General features: G+C 42.6%; 2 protein-coding genes and 1 long non-coding RNA gene across 5 annotated transcripts; all 3 read right to left on the reverse strand.

Moving 5' to 3' along the window:
- Nucleotides 1–1,459: 1,459 nt before the first annotated feature.
- LOC148399500 (uncharacterized) lies at nt 1,460–5,411 on the reverse strand. 2 transcript variants are annotated; one of them, XM_088372849.1, is made up of 5 exons: nt 5,087–5,411; nt 3,285–3,563; nt 2,700–2,960; nt 2,212–2,472; nt 1,460–1,990 (listed from the first exon to the last, which is right to left on the reverse strand). In XM_088372849.1, exons 1-5 carry the CDS (start codon nt 5,142–5,144, stop codon nt 1,788–1,790), a joined length of 1,062 nt encoding a protein of 353 aa, XP_088228975.1. In that variant the 5' UTR covers nt 5,145–5,411; the 3' UTR covers nt 1,460–1,787. The 2 variants fall into 2 exon arrangements, with proteins under 2 accessions (XP_088228975.1, XP_088228977.1); XM_088372851.1 differs by having other exon boundaries at nt 1,460–1,981; nt 5,087–5,390.
- Nucleotides 5,412–7,446: 2,035 nt separating this feature from the next.
- LOC148399501 (uncharacterized) lies at nt 7,447–9,275 on the reverse strand. Its single transcript, XR_015857900.1, has 2 exons — nt 9,096–9,275; nt 7,447–8,978 (listed from the first exon to the last, which is right to left on the reverse strand). It is a non-coding gene; the product is annotated as an uncharacterized LOC148399501 (long non-coding RNA).
- Nucleotides 9,276–11,081: 1,806 nt separating this feature from the next.
- Nucleotides 11,082–15,021, reverse strand: LOC148399502 (uncharacterized). 2 transcript variants are annotated; one of them, XM_088372852.1, is made up of 5 exons: nt 14,709–15,021; nt 12,907–13,185; nt 12,322–12,582; nt 11,834–12,094; nt 11,082–11,612 (listed from the first exon to the last, which is right to left on the reverse strand). In XM_088372852.1, the coding sequence occupies exons 1-5, from the start codon at nt 14,764–14,766 to the stop codon at nt 11,410–11,412; spliced, it is 1,062 nt and encodes a 353-aa protein (XP_088228978.1). In that variant the 5' UTR covers nt 14,767–15,021; the 3' UTR covers nt 11,082–11,409. The 2 variants fall into 2 exon arrangements, with proteins under 2 accessions (XP_088228978.1, XP_088228979.1); XM_088372853.1 differs by having other exon boundaries at nt 11,082–11,603; nt 14,709–14,997.
- Between the last annotated feature and the right edge of the window lie 1,485 nt (nt 15,022–16,506).

Below are 16,506 nucleotides of genomic sequence, written 5' to 3' on the forward strand. Positions count from 1 at the left end.
AATCCACGAAGTAGTGTCACACTCATTTTTAACATACATCATCATTTTTTAGTGCGTATCAATAAGTGTATATTAAACTGTATAAGTGCATATGTTATCCTTAGAACATTAAATAATACTTTTAAACATGTAAATTCTATATTAATACATAGTATAATGACATACAGAAAATAATGTACGAATAATATAAATATAAATGGGATACGTGTGTGTGTGTGTGTGTGTGTGTGTGTGTGTGTGTGTGTGTGCGTGTTACATATGTACATGTAGCTCTTTATACTGTATGTTTTTTTCATTATTACAAATTATCATTACTTTATTAATATTATTATTATTATAACAAGTTTTATATAACAAACTACTGCAAGTATGTTTTTACTTACTGCAATCTGCTGGCGCGTGGGCAACTTGCGTGCAAAAATTCTTCAATTTAGAAGTTTAATTTTGAATGTTTGATTTGGGGGGGGTAAAAAAATCCGTACTGTACTAAAGCCGCGATAAACGAACCGCGATGTTGCGAGGGATTTCTTTTCAAAGCCTGCTATGAAAAAAAATCCATTGTACATTAAAATGCATAAAATGAGTTTTTGGTTTATTGTGAGCACAGCAAAGGTAACATGCCCATGATTGTGGAAGACTTAAAACAGCATCAGGAAACAAGTCGAGGCATCTCGACGTCTTACCTTGTTTACTTTTGCCACAATAACGTGGGACCTCCTTTGCTGGATGAAAGTGCACACTCGGCCTACTTCTTTTATAAAATCTTATTTGCACAGCAGCCTGACACCGCGTCCAGCATGCCTGGTGCAGACGGGCGTCCACTTGGCACCACCATCCAGATGAAGTGTTTGTTTGCATGTAAATCCACGAGGTCTTCGATGAACAGTCGCTTGTAAAGTAAAATCTTCCATACAAACTGCCCCCCAAAAAAAGACATTACTAAAAATGGACACCTCGGGATTAATGATTGCACACAAAAGCCGATAGATTCTCGTCGCACATTGGGCCTCGTCATTGCTGGCACGGCCTCTTGGTAGCGGCTAAAGTGCTAATCCGGTGTAAAATACGGCAGCGATTCACATATGACCCGTCAAGGAGCCCGACGTTGAACATGTTTGCAATGGAGAACTCAAAACGAGCATCCTGTTCTCTGTACATCCTGTTCATTTCTTGCATCCTTCAAGCAATGTGGCTTGGAAAGGTTAGTGAAAATCTACATAGAGCTTGAAAAATAAACCACGTAAACACATATAGGATGTATACAAATACAAAATAAAGCAATAAAGCAAAGATATGGAATTTAAAGAGTCAAGACAAATTTAAGGAGTCAAGACAAATTCAACCTTGTTTTGCCAGGATAAAAGGGAAGACAATTTGAAGGAAGATCTGGATTCGCAGAATCGAAATTCAACTTCACCCCTCACCATTTATGAATGAGCTCATTCAGAACAAACAAGGATTGAGTGATCATTTTATTGATTATTGGGGGGGGGGGGGGGAGAGAACAATAAGCAAAAGAAGCATTATCAATCGAAAGCAAAATGCGCATAGAGTGGCAAACCTAAGCCGAAAATGAATGATTGAATGCGCCGCCAGCGAGTGGCAAAGGTAAGCTTAATCAACGACTAAATACGCCCGCCTAGTGGCAAAACTCAACTAAATGCACCTACAGTGGTAAATGTAAGCTTAATCAATGACTAAATGCGCCTATAGTGGCTAATCAATGGCAGAATGCATGCAGTGGCTGGCGCTCACTTTTTCTGCCTCCACCTTCGGCTTGCTGTCTTCTAGGCGGCCAGCTGAAGCAGCAGATGCACCAGGGTGACCGTCACCAGCAGAGCAGGTGAGTAGGACAGGACGCTGCCGCTCCCGCCGGAGTTGTCGTGCACAACAACTGTGTCAGTGGTACTGCCGCGGCCGCCGCCGCCCGTAGTTGTCGGCTTTTTGGTGGTGCCGCCGCCGCTGCCGCCGCCATCGGTGCCTTTCGGATATGAATGGGAGAATTGCAATTGGAAAAGGTCAGCTGGCAACGTTTGAACTTGCCGCACACTTTTGCGCGCAGTACTGCGAGAGCAGTTTGTAAAACAAAAAGTGCTGCTGACTGGGCTTGCTTATTGGTTGGTTTCCACTGCCAATGAAACGCAAAATGTTCTCGGGTCAAAGCTTTTCGGGTCTCGTACCACCGAGTGGATTGTGCAACATCAAACTCACCCGGAATGCTGACAGTGAAGGACACAGTATTGCCGTCGTAGGTGGCCTTGTAGGTTCCCGCATCGGGTGCTGCCAGGGTCTTGAGTATCAGACCTTCATGCTTGGGTCCTTTTTTCTGGTAGCCCGCGGGGAGCTCGCCGCCCATTTTCGTCCAGGTGACAGTACCAGTAACTGATCCTGAGATTCTCAATTTGAGGTTTTCGCCCTGCTTGCCATTGCACGTCACGGTAGATCCCGCATCTCCTCCAAAGCAGTCGGCCACTGCCAGCACAAGAAAAGCAGATGTACATTCTGGTAACACGGGATGGATTGTGAGTGTACATTTAGCAAAATGTTTGGTAATCATTTGGCTAAGGTGCTGTCATGTGCACCTTCTAGTTTTTCTCACTCAAGCCTGCAAATGTGTGTGCGTGCGTGATTGTGCCTATATCAAGAAATGGTGCACAAAAAGCTTTCGTGTGGCGAGCGGCTTTCCTGCAACATCAAACCTTGGACGGAAAAATATTCTCCGTCGCCGTTGGTGCCGCCCGTGAACTTTGCGTCGTCGTCGTCGTCCAGGTTCATGATCGTCAGGGTAGCCTTGTCGACTCCACCTGGGTACTTGTCACTGTCGGCCGTAATCTTCTCCGTATCCTTCTTCCAGCCGATTGAGCTGACAGTTCCGTCTTCGAGCCCCAATTTGATTCTGCCACCTGGCTTGCCCTGGCACAGCCCGGGTGTGGCGCTGGGGCCACCTAAGCAGTCCACCACTGCCAGCACAAGAAAAGCATAATCACTCACTCTGGTCTGTGCGCAAAGTACATTGGAGCAAAGACTGTGGCGCTAAGTGGACCCTTTGAAAAGGACGCCGAGATGTTTTGCTATTTTGGTCAAACTTTGGACAAATCAGTTTTTTTCTCCAACTTTTCTCCTGAGCATAAGAGAATTTTGCAAACGCAGTTTCCCTGTGTGGAGTGTGTGCGTGTTGTCCCTGTGCGCGCGCACATTCTAAAAACATGTGTGTGCCCTGTGCGAAGGAAATGGTGCGCAAGAAGCTTTTTTGTGTGGCCAGCGGCTTTCCTGCAACATCTAACCTTGGACCTGGAACTTTTGGGCTGGTGATGTGCTGGCCGTGTACTCTCCCTCGTCGCCTTCTTTCAGGTTCAGGATCGTCAGTTCTTTCTGGTTGGTAGCATCATCAAACTCATACTTATTGCTGCTTGCCGTAATTGTAATAGTTCCTTTCATCCATTTGGTATTACTAGAGCCTGTGATTTTCAATATGACTTTTTGGCCCTTCTTGCGCTGGCACGTCACAGTTTTGCTACCGTCGCCCGTGCAATCTTCAGTTGTCTGCACCTCTGTCAGCAGCACTAGAAAAGCAGAAGAGGGCAAAGTGTATCATCACTCACTCTGGTCTGGTCTGGTCTGTGTGCAAAGTACACATTTGAGGAAAGACTGTTAAGACGCTATTTGCCCTTTTCATTTCTGAATATTCATTTAGCCATTGTCAATTGTTCTTTACTTTTTTGTTTGCGAGAGAAAAAGATGAAACTGCACTGGCCCCAAACTGTAATCCGCTATTAATAAGAATAAATTCAATTCGCCCTTCTTGTTTGCTTCCATGACTGGTTTGAAATGTTTTGTTTTAAACAAGTTTTCTTTTGAAACAAAGGTTAACATTGTGATCCTCCCACCCCCCTCGGCCCGCGCAACGCCATGTCCCGTTTGTAAATGCTAAATATTCCCTTTGTTATTTGAATTTGAGAACGAAAATCTCAATTTATTCTTTATAGTTTATACCGTTTGCAATTAAAGTTTCTATGAGTGGTGTTAAATGTTTTGTTTGAAATAAACTTTCTCTGAAACCAAGCTGATGTGTTTTATTATATTGAAAAACGTCATGTTCTGTTTGAAAATGTGATGATTTCCTGTTTAAAAAAAGTCCGAATTTATTCTTTATAATGTACACGGTTTGCAGTGAAAGAAAGTGGTTTTGAATGTTTTGTTTTAAATAGGCTCTCTTCGAAACCAAGATAACATTTTGTTCATATTCAGAAAATGCCATGTTTTGTTTGAAAATGCAAAATGTGATCCCCTTTGTACAAAGAAATCTCTTTTTTTTTTCCTAACAGTGTATACGGTTTGCAATCAAAGTGGTGTTTTTTTAAATAGGCTTTCTTTGAAAACAAGCTAACATTTTAAACAAAGTCATGATCGGTTTGAAAATGGAAACTGATTACCTTTATTGTTTAAAAAATGTAGACGGCCGATTTGCAATGAAAGTGGTTTTAAATCTTTTGTTTTAAATGGACTTTCTTTGAAGCCGAGGCAACACTTGGTGATTAGCTATAGTCCCATGTTCCGTTTGAAAATGCAAAATGTGATTCCCTTTGTTTAAAAAAATAAAATAATCTGAATTTATTCTTAACAGTGGATACCGTTTGCAATGAAAGTTTCCATGAGTGGTTTTGAATGTTTTTTTTTTAAAGGCTTTCTTTGAAATCAAGGTAACGTATTTTGATTAACTATATTAAAAAACCCACCACGTTCAGTTTCAAAATGCAAAATGTGATTCCTTTAACTGTTGGGGAAAACAAGTCTGAATTCATTCTTTTTAGAGTATACCGTTTGCAGAAAAGTTTTTTTTTTAAATAAGCTTTCTTTGAAATTAAGGAAACGTGTTATCTCTATTCAAAAAGCGCCACATTCTGTTTGCTTAATTTGTTAACAAAAATCAAAATGTATTCTTTATCGTGTATAAGTGACGTGGCAGAGAAAAAGCAAGGCACACACACAACAAAAGCGTCGTCTCTCTCCTAGGTCCGTTTTATTCATGCGCCTAAAGCTTGCGCAAAATGGTTAGCAACATAGCAATTGAATTCAACGCCCTTACCTTGCCCGAATTGCTGGCTGAACACGAGCACCAAGCACAGGAGCTTGGAGAAGTTCATCTTCTTTCGAGGATGACTAGGAAGCGAGGGAGCGTTCGGACCTGCTGGAGCTGCTGCTGCTGCTGCTGGAGCCGCGTGAAGAGGTGCGAGCAGGCCAGTCCACTGAACCAAACGAGCCGTAAGAACTCAGCGAGCGAGCGAGCTTCCTATAAAGCGCTCAATCGGCGTCATCTTCAATGGCGCTTGGAAAGTTTGCACATTTGTTGCTCGTTCATTGGCTGCATTTGGGAACTTTATGACGAGTGCGTGCGCGCTACACGTACGCAAAAGCTGCTGCGCAGCCTTACATAACCCCCTTTGTCTTACGCCATACAGCTCCTTTAAGTCTTTACGAAATGTCATAACTGTTGCCTATCCGAGTCACGACGAGCGGCACTTTATGTCCTTTCACAAGTCTTTTCGATTCTTTTCCAACTCCACTGAACAGATACACAGCCGTCTCCTCGACATTCGAGTGCCCCTTATCGCGGTGGCGCCTTTAGTGGCAGTAGTGGGAATCCTCGCTACCGAAAAGACATCCAACCTAATTAAGAAATAACTAAAAAAAAAAAAAAAATCCCAATGACGACGATTGTGGAGACACACATAGACCATAAAGGAATGGCACGTCACTGAAATAGCCTCTATGGGTTGGTTCACTTGCGTACCATTGGTGGCATGGCTTGTTTTTCTTTCGTGAGATGTAGACATCTTAAGCCCTACATCATTCGGACTCGATTGCGTAAGCGATGCGCAGGCCGTTATAATCCTGGAAAACAAAACAAAAATGAAACAAATTTATTGGAACAATATTGGAGTGGAGATTTAATATGATCTTGTTCTTCCCACTGCTTTTGAGGCACGGATGTTTTTTGTCATTTGTGTGTAAAAAAAAAAAAAGTATCTTTTTTTGTACTGTTACAAAATGCCATTGCCTATTACCTAAATAATCGTAATAATGACTGACTGACTGACTTCTTGAACTGTAACTCTTCAAAGCACTTGCGTGACCCTGGCTTACCACACCCCACGCAAGTGTGTACTTTGTGTACGTGGGGACCCCACGCAAGTGTGTACTTTGTGTACGTGGGGTGCTTTGCGCCGTTTGACAGAACAAAGTGACAAAGCGCAGGCTGTGGAGTAAAATGGGGGGGTGCTTGCCCATCGTCACACAGCAAAAGTCTTTCTTTGCATGCTTTGTTGCCTTCAAGTAATTATTATTTTTTTTTTTTAACTGAACGTCTGTTTCAGGCATACAATATTTGCTTGGCTGTCTGACCAGCCATAAAATCTGCCTGGTAACGACGACGCTGGTGAGCCAGTGAAGGTGTTTACAACCACTGATGGGGTTTCTTCTCTTATTTTTCTTTGCAAAACATCTGCCCTTGGTCTTTTGGTGTTATTTTAACAGAACTACAGCTTAGACGCGCCACATTAAAAAAGCCGAATCAGCCGGCTTTGTTCCGATGTTAGATATTTCCTTTAATCCAGTTGAGACTTGCAAGGTCCGTACCTGGGTCCGTAGCTACCGCCAGGCAGACTAGACCGTTGCCTCGGGCGCCAGTTGGGGAGGGGGTCACCTTCAACCACCCAATATTACTTACTTTATACTTTTTCTTTCCAAGTTGTTCTACCCCATATAAATGCATATTTAGATATAAATGGCGCCCTCCATTTTGCAGGCTTTGACAATTCTGTTTGGGGGATCACACCAAACGCCCTCAAGCTGACTGTCTTGTGGCACACCACGGCCACGGCCAGGGGGCTCCAGGGAACATCTTGCCTAGGACACCAAATTGCTCAGGGCCACCACTGGACCGCACGGGTACACGTAGATCTTTAACTTTGTATGAGCGCTGCAGAAGAGGGCTTCTTCCCAAACATGACTTAGCAAACAGTTGAAAGTTTTTGCACGATGCTAAACCTGAACCAAGACGCCTGCCTGATCACCTTTGACCCCTGAGACAAGGCAACCTGCAGGGAAGCCGCACGCAGTCTCAGAGTGATGTTTGCAAATGACGATAAATTCAAAAGCCCACAGTGATGTTTGCAAATGACGATGAATTCAAAAGCCCATCACTTTTATCTGGCTTCGATAATCATTTACTTTGTGCGTGGAATTTGTAGGGGTTATGGCAGACGGACGAAGGGAAAAAAACATAAATAGAAATACCCAGGAGTCAATTATGCGGGCCTGACCCCTACATGTGGGGGTGCAATGCCCCATGTACCCACCTCCCCTCCTCTAGCTACGCCAGTGGACAGCATGGCTATCTCGCGGCCAGCAGGCTCGGGGGTTCGAATCTCGTCTCAGACAAACAAGTTAAACAATAAAAATAGCCATTTTTATTCTTTGAGCATAACATATCAAAGATAAATCCATAATTCTATTATACGGTCACAAAAGTCAATGAACTATACAACAATGAACAATAAGTCACCGACAACTTCCGTCGGATGTGGAACTGTACTCCTTTGCTCGATAACAAAGCGGCAGTGAAATGACATGTATGTGAATTGTAATTATGGAAATGTAAAAGATGCTCCTTGAGTCAGTTTGTACTTATTAAAAAAAAAAAAAAAAACGAGTAAAATTGCTTCTTATGTTAAGGAAGTATTGTGGCATTCATCTCTAAACGACAGCATCACATGCAACTGAAACTAAACGAATGCTACGATTGCAAATGCACTTATGAAGGACAAACACGCACGTGCACTTCACAAACAAATCCTTTCACCTTAAATGTTGCTATGTACTTGCTACAAACCTTCAATTTAACATTTGCTAAAAGAATAGCTTCACTGAACGCACAAATATTTACCAAACAAAAAGTGACTTGAATATTTATTTAGGGGCCAAAAGAAATGAACAAAGGGATGGCCAGCATTTGTTTACAGTAACAATAGAATGAGATGACTAAAGATAGAAAGGTAATTGAACAAATACAAGATGACTGCTTTTTAGACAAGACAGTGAGGTTATATATATATATAGATTTTTTTTTTTTTTTAACAACCATCACAGTGGGGTGGGGGAGGGGGGTGGAGGACAAAACTTCCTTCTTAATACAGTCACGCTACTCCAAGTGAATGCTGACAAGTAATGACACGGAACTACGTGAATGACAACACAAAAGTAAAGCGGACGGTCAGCACAAATCAGCGCTAATCTAGAATAGAAAAAGTTATTTTTGTTTTCGTTTGGCTGATGTTTAAATGCTATGGGAGCTTCTTCCCTGTGCTTTTTATTAGGGGTGAGGAATCTTGGCAGGGGCCAATGGACAAGCAAAAAGGGCCACACTCAAGAGTTTTATGTTTGTTTAGAGGGGGATTTAAAAAAAAAAAAAAAAAGATTACAGGAATAATTTTTTAACCCTAAAATATAGCCCATTAGAATTAAGTTGTTTGAAAAAAAATAATAGCGTAGTATGATGACAATGTCGGAATTTTAACGCAATCTCATAAATTATTTATTTTTTCATATATAGTCCCGTGAAATTACACGTTTGCCTTAAACAAACACGACTTTTGATTTAAAAATCAAATACTATTTTTCCGGAATTTTTTTCTCCCCCAGGTACGTTATATTATCTTGGTCTATTATTTGTGTCTCTCTCTTTCCAATAGGGTTCTTGCACTCCTCTGATGGGCATGTTTTACAAACGAGAATCTTAGGAGTTTTTGAATTCTAGTTTGTAGGTTCATCAGGCGTCCGGCCGGATAATTGACGTCGTTTTTTGGTTTTGCAGACCCGCTGAGATATCCATGACGCTGCCCATCGGGAAAAAAATTGGAAATTGGAACAGCCAATGCACAGCCACTCACACTCTCCTTTAGTGTGACGCCTAGCTATCTCTGCATTTCCAAAACAGACCAAGGATTGAACATTAGTTTCTGTTGTTTCTAGCTCTCACTTCTGACAAACAACCCCCGGCGTCCCCGGAGAATTACATTGTCTCCATCGTTACTCACCTCTGCCGGTCACGTCAATAAAATACGTTGAGTTTTAATCAAGGCCAGTTTGCATGCGGACAGGAAGGGGGCGGCGAGCCACACCCCGTCTTGCTCCTTTCACCACATGGCGTCAGAGAGGCGTGGCCGAGGTAGAAACAAGGCAGAGGAGGGAACAACGGAACTGGTAGAGGTTTGATTAAGGGTAAGGGTTGGAGATGGTGGACTTGGAGGGGCGGGAACCATGTAAAAAAAAACAGAAACCCAAATTAGGGTGGGGGGGCTTGCTGAATTTGCATGGCCTCATCATGCCTTGTGTCAGTAAATGACTTGGTCTTGAACTGGGCAGGAGATTGGAAACAAGCCTTGATATACTGTGGGGCAGTAAAATAGTCCTTGGACCCATCAGCATGGTTTCATCAGACCACAGTGCCTATCATATATATATATATATATATATATATATATATATATATATATACACACACAGTAATCCCTCATTTATTGCCACTAATTAATTCCAAAACCACCCGCGATATGTGAAAATCCACGAAGTAGTGTCACACTCATTTTTAACATACATCATCATTTTTTAGTGCGTATCAATAAGTGTATATTAAACTGTATAAGTGCATATGTTATCCTTAGAACATTAAATAATACTTTTAAACATGTAAATTCTATATTAATACATAGTATAATGACATACAGAAAATAATGTACGAATAATATAAATATAAATGGGATACGTGTGTGTGTGTGTGTGTGTGTGTGTGTGTGTGTGTGTGTGTGTGTGCGTGTTACATATGTACATGTAGCTCTTTATACTGTATGTTTTTTTCATTATTACAAATTATCATTACTTTATTAATATTATTATTATTATAACAAGTTTTATATAACAAACTACTGCAAGTATGTTTTTACTTACTGCAATCTGCTGGCGCGTGGGCAACTTGCGTGCAAAAATTCTTCAATTTAGAAGTTTAATTTTGAATGTTTGATTTGGGGGGGGTAAAAAAATCCGTACTGTACTAAAGCCGCGATAAACGAACCGCGATGTTGCGAGGGATTTCTTTTCAAAGCCTGCTATGAAAAAAAATCCATTGTACATTAAAATGCATAAAATGAGTTTTTGGTTTATTGTGAGCACAGCAAAGGTAACATGCCCATGATTGTGGAAGACTTAAAACAGCATCAGGAAACAAGTCGAGGCATCTCGACGTCTTACCTTGTTTACTTTTGCCACAATAACGTGGGACCTCCTTTGCTGGATGAAAGTGCACACTCGGCCTACTTCTTTTATAAAATCTTATTTGCACAGCAGCCTGACACCGCGTCCAGCATGCCTGGTGCAGACGGGCGTCCACTTGGCACCACCATCCAGATGAAGTGTTTGTTTGCATGTAAATCCACGAGGTCTTCGATGAACAGTCGCTTGTAAAGTAAAATCTTCCATACAAACTGCCCCCCAAAAAAAGACATTACTAAAAATGGACACCTCGGGATTAATGATTGCACACAAAAGCCGATAGATTCTCGTCGCACATTGGGCCTCGTCATTGCTGGCACGGCCTCTTGGTAGCGGCTAAAGTGCTAATCCGGTGTAAAATACGGCAGCGATTCACATATGACCCGTCAAGGAGCCCGACGTTGAACATGTTTGCAATGGAGAACTCAAAACGAGCATCCTGTTCTCTGTACATCCTGTTCATTTCTTGCATCCTTCAAGCAATGTGGCTTGGAAAGGTTAGTGAAAATCTACATAGAGCTTGAAAAATAAACCACGTAAACACATATAGGATGTATACAAATACAAAATAAAGCAATAAAGCAAAGATATGGAATTTAAAGAGTCAAGACAAATTTAAGGAGTCAAGACAAATTCAACCTTGTTTTGCCAGGATAAAAGGGAAGACAATTTGAAGGAAGATCTGGATTCGCAGAATCGAAATTCAACTTCACCCCTCACCATTTATGAATGAGCTCATTCAGAACAAACAAGGATTGAGTGATCATTTTATTGATTATTGGGGGGGGGGGGGGGAGAGAACAATAAGCAAAAGAAGCATTATCAATCGAAAGCAAAATGCGCATAGAGTGGCAAACCTAAGCCGAAAATGAATGATTGAATGCGCCGCCAGCGAGTGGCAAAGGTAAGCTTAATCAACGACTAAATACGCCCGCCTAGTGGCAAAACTCAACTAAATGCACCTACAGTGGTAAATGTAAGCTTAATCAATGACTAAATGCGCCTATAGTGGCTAATCAATGGCAGAATGCATGCAGTGGCTGGCGCTCACTTTTTCTGCCTCCACCTTCGGCTTGCTGTCTTCTAGGCGGCCAGCTGAAGCAGCAGATGCACCAGGGTGACCGTCACCAGCAGAGCAGGTGAGTAGGACAGGACGCTGCCGCTCCCGCCGGAGTTGTCGTGCACAACAACTGTGTCAGTGGTACTGCCGCGGCCGCCGCCGCCCGTAGTTGTCGGCTTTTTGGTGGTGCCGCCGCCGCTGCCGCCGCCATCGGTGCCTTTCGGATATGAATGGGAGAATTGCAATTGGAAAAGGTCAGCTGGCAACGTTTGAACTTGCCGCACACTTTTGCGCGCAGTACTGCGAGAGCAGTTTGTAAAACAAAAAGTGCTGCTGACTGGGCTTGCTTATTGGTTGGTTTCCACTGCCAATGAAACGCAAAATGTTCTCGGGTCAAAGCTTTTCGGGTCTCGTACCACCGAGTGGATTGTGCAACATCAAACTCACCCGGAATGCTGACAGTGAAGGACACAGTATTGCCGTCGTAGGTGGCCTTGTAGGTTCCCGCATCGGGTGCTGCCAGGGTCTTGAGTATCAGACCTTCATGCTTGGGTCCTTTTTTCTGGTAGCCCGCGGGGAGCTCGCCGCCCATTTTCGTCCAGGTGACAGTACCAGTAACTGATCCTGAGATTCTCAATTTGAGGTTTTCGCCCTGCTTGCCATTGCACGTCACGGTAGATCCCGCATCTCCTCCAAAGCAGTCGGCCACTGCCAGCACAAGAAAAGCAGATGTACATTCTGGTAACACGGGATGGATTGTGAGTGTACATTTAGCAAAATGTTTGGTAATCATTTGGCTAAGGTGCTGTCATGTGCACCTTCTAGTTTTTCTCACTCAAGCCTGCAAATGTGTGTGCGTGCGTGATTGTGCCTATATCAAGAAATGGTGCACAAAAAGCTTTCGTGTGGCGAGCGGCTTTCCTGCAACATCAAACCTTGGACGGAAAAATATTCTCCGTCGCCGTTGGTGCCGCCCGTGAACTTTGCGTCGTCGTCGTCGTCCAGGTTCATGATCGTCAGGGTAGCCTTGTCGACTCCACCTGGGTACTTGTCACTGTCGGCCGTAATCTTCTCCGTATCCTTCTTCCAGCCGATTGAGCTGACAGTTCCGTCTTCGAGCCCCAATTTGATTCTGCCACCTGGCTTGCCCTGGCACAGCCCGGGTGTGGCGCTGGGGCCACCTAAGCAGTCCACCACTGCCAGCACAAGAAAAGCATAATCACTCACTCTGGTCTGTGCGCAAAGTACATTGGAGCAAAGACTGTGGCGCTAAGTGGACCCTTTGAAAAGGACGCCGAGATGTTTTGCTATTTTGGTCAAACTTTGGACAAATCAGTTTTTTTCTCCAACTTTTCTCCTGAGCATAAGAGAATTTTGCAAACGCAGTTTCCCTGTGTGGAGTGTGTGCGTGTTGTCCCTGTGCGCGCGCACATTCTAAAAACATGTGTGTGCCCTGTGCGAAGGAAATGGTGCGCAAGAAGCTTTTTTGTGTGGCCAGCGGCTTTCCTGCAACATCTAACCTTGGACCTGGAACTTTTGGGCTGGTGATGTGCTGGCCGTGTACTCTCCCTCGTCGCCTTCTTTCAGGTTCAGGATCGTCAGTTCTTTCTGGTTGGTAGCATCATCAAACTCATACTTATTGCTGCTTGCCGTAATTGTAATAGTTCCTTTCATCCATTTGGTATTACTAGAGCCTGTGATTTTCAATATGACTTTTTGGCCCTTCTTGCGCTGGCACGTCACAGTTTTGCTACCGTCGCCCGTGCAATCTTCAGTTGTCTGCACCTCTGTCAGCAGCACTAGAAAAGCAGAAGAGGGCAAAGTGTATCATCACTCACTCTGGTCTGGTCTGGTCTGTGTGCAAAGTACACATTTGAGGAAAGACTGTTAAGACGCTATTTGCCCTTTTCATTTCTGAATATTCATTTAGCCATTGTCAATTGTTCTTTACTTTTTTGTTTGCGAGAGAAAAAGATGAAACTGCACTGGCCCCAAACTGTAATCCGCTATTAATAAGAATAAATTCAATTCGCCCTTCTTGTTTGCTTCCATGACTGGTTTGAAATGTTTTGTTTTAAACAAGTTTTCTTTTGAAACAAAGGTTAACATTGTGATCCTCCCACCCCCCTCGGCCCGCGCAACGCCATGTCCCGTTTGTAAATGCTAAATATTCCCTTTGTTATTTGAATTTGAGAACGAAAATCTCAATTTATTCTTTATAGTTTATACCGTTTGCAATTAAAGTTTCTATGAGTGGTGTTAAATGTTTTGTTTGAAATAAACTTTCTCTGAAACCAAGCTGATGTGTTTTATTATATTGAAAAACGTCATGTTCTGTTTGAAAATGTGATGATTTCCTGTTTAAAAAAAGTCCGAATTTATTCTTTATAATGTACACGGTTTGCAGTGAAAGAAAGTGGTTTTGAATGTTTTGTTTTAAATAGGCTCTCTTCGAAACCAAGATAACATTTTGTTCATATTCAGAAAATGCCATGTTTTGTTTGAAAATGCAAAATGTGATCCCCTTTGTACAAAGAAATCTCTTTTTTTTTTCCTAACAGTGTATACGGTTTGCAATCAAAGTGGTGTTTTTTTAAATAGGCTTTCTTTGAAAACAAGCTAACATTTTAAACAAAGTCATGATCGGTTTGAAAATGGAAACTGATTACCTTTATTGTTTAAAAAATGTAGACGGCCGATTTGCAATGAAAGTGGTTTTAAATCTTTTGTTTTAAATGGACTTTCTTTGAAGCCGAGGCAACACTTGGTGATTAGCTATAGTCCCATGTTCCGTTTGAAAATGCAAAATGTGATTCCCTTTGTTTAAAAAAATAAAATAATCTGAATTTATTCTTAACAGTGGATACCGTTTGCAATGAAAGTTTCCATGAGTGGTTTTGAATGTTTTTTTTTTAAAGGCTTTCTTTGAAATCAAGGTAACGTATTTTGATTAACTATATTAAAAAACCCACCACGTTCAGTTTCAAAATGCAAAATGTGATTCCTTTAACTGTTGGGGAAAACAAGTCTGAATTCATTCTTTTTAGAGTATACCGTTTGCAGAAAAGTTTTTTTTTTAAATAAGCTTTCTTTGAAATTAAGGAAACGTGTTATCTCTATTCAAAAAGCGCCACATTCTGTTTGCTTAATTTGTTAACAAAAATCAAAATGTATTCTTTATCGTGTATAAGTGACGTGGCAGAGAAAAAGCAAGGCACACACACAACAAAAGCGTCGTCTCTCTCCTAGGTCCGTTTTATTCATGCGCCTAAAGCTTGCGCAAAATGGTTAGCAACATAGCAATTGAATTCAACGCCCTTACCTTGCCCGAATTGCTGGCTGAACACGAGCACCAAGCACAGGAGCTTGGAGAAGTTCATCTTCTTTCGAGGATGACTAGGAAGCGAGGGAGCGTTCGGACCTGCTGGAGCTGCTGCTGGAGCCGCGTGAAGAGGTGCGAGCAGGCCAGTCCACTGAACCAAACGAGCCGTAAGAACTCAGCGAGCGAGCGAGCTTCCTATAAAGCGCTCAATCGGCGTCATCTTCAATGGCGCTTGGAAAGTTTGCACATTTGTTGCTCGTTCATTGGCTGCATTTGGGAACTTTATGACGAGTGCGTGCGCGCTACACGTACGCAAAAGCTGCTGCGCAGCCTTACATAACCCCCTTTGTCTTACGCCATACAGCTCCTTTAAGTCTTTACGAAATGTCATAACTGTTGCCTATCCGAGTCACGACGAGCGGCACTTTATGTCCTTTCACAAGTCTTTTCGATTCTTTTCCAACTCCACTGAACAGATACACAGCCGTCTCCTCGACATTCGAGTGCCCCTTATCGCGGTGGCGCCTTTAGTGGCAGTAGTGGGAATCCTCGCTACCGAAAAGACATCCAACCTAATTAAGAAATAACTAAAAAAAAAAAAAAAATCCCAATGATGACGATTGTGGAGACACACATAGACCATAAAGGAATGGCACGTCACTGAAATAGCCTCTATGGGTTGGTTCACTTGCGTACCATTGGTGGCATGGCTTGTTTTTCTTTCGTGAGATGTAGACATCTTAAGCCCTACATCATTCGGACTCGATTGCGTAAGCGATGCGCAGGCCGTTATAATCCTGGAAAACAAAACAAAAACGAAACAAATTTATTGGAACAATATTGGAGTGGAGATTTAATATGATCTTGTTCTTCCCACTGCTTTTCAGGCACGGATGTTTTTTGTCATTTGTGTGTAAAAAAAAAAAAAAGTATCTTTTTTTGTACTGTTACAAAATGCCATTGCCTATTACCTAAATAATCGTAATAATGACTGACTGACTGACTGACTTCTTGAACTGTAACTCTTCAAAGCACTTGCGTGACCCTGGCTTACCACACCCCACGCAAGTGTGTACTTTGTGTACGTGGGGACCCCACGCAAGTGTGTACTTTGTGTACGTGGGGTGCTTTGCGCCGTTTGACAGAACAAAGTGACAAAGCGCAGGCTGTGGAGTAAAATGGGGGGGGTGCTTGCCCATCGTCACACAGCAAAAGTCTTTCTTTGCATGCTTTGTTGCCTTCAAGTAATTATTATTATTTTTTTTTAACTGAACGTCTGTTTCAGGCATACAATATTTGCTTGGCTGTCTGACCAGCCATAAAATCTGCCTGGTAACGACGACGCTGGTGAGCCAGTGAAGGTGTTTACAACCACTGATGGGGTTTCTTCTCTTATTTTTCTTTGCAAAACATCTGCCCTTGGTCTTTTGGTGTTATTTTAACAGAACTACAGCTTAGACGCGCCACATTAAAAAAGCCGAATCAGCCGGCTTTGTTCCGATGTTAGATATTTCCTTTAATCCAGTTGAGACTTGCAAGGTCCGTACCTGGGTCCGTAGCTACCGCCAGGCAGACTAGACCGTTGCCTCGGGCGCCAGTTGGGGAGGGGGTCACCTTCAACCACCCAATATTACTTACTTTATACTTTTTCTTTCCAAGTTGTTCTACCCCATATAAATGCATATTTAGATATAAATGGCGCCCTCCATTTTGCAGGCTTTGACAATTCTGTTTGGGGGATCACACCAAACGCCCTCGAGCTGACTGTCTTGTGGCACACCACGGCCACGGCCAGGGG

Source organism: Syngnathus floridae, chromosome 4, assembly GCF_059516105.1.
Source record: "Syngnathus floridae isolate MCC-2025c chromosome 4, RoL_Sflo_1.0, whole genome shotgun sequence".
In the NCBI taxonomy this organism is placed as follows: Eukaryota; Metazoa; Chordata; class Actinopteri; order Syngnathiformes; family Syngnathidae; genus Syngnathus; species Syngnathus floridae.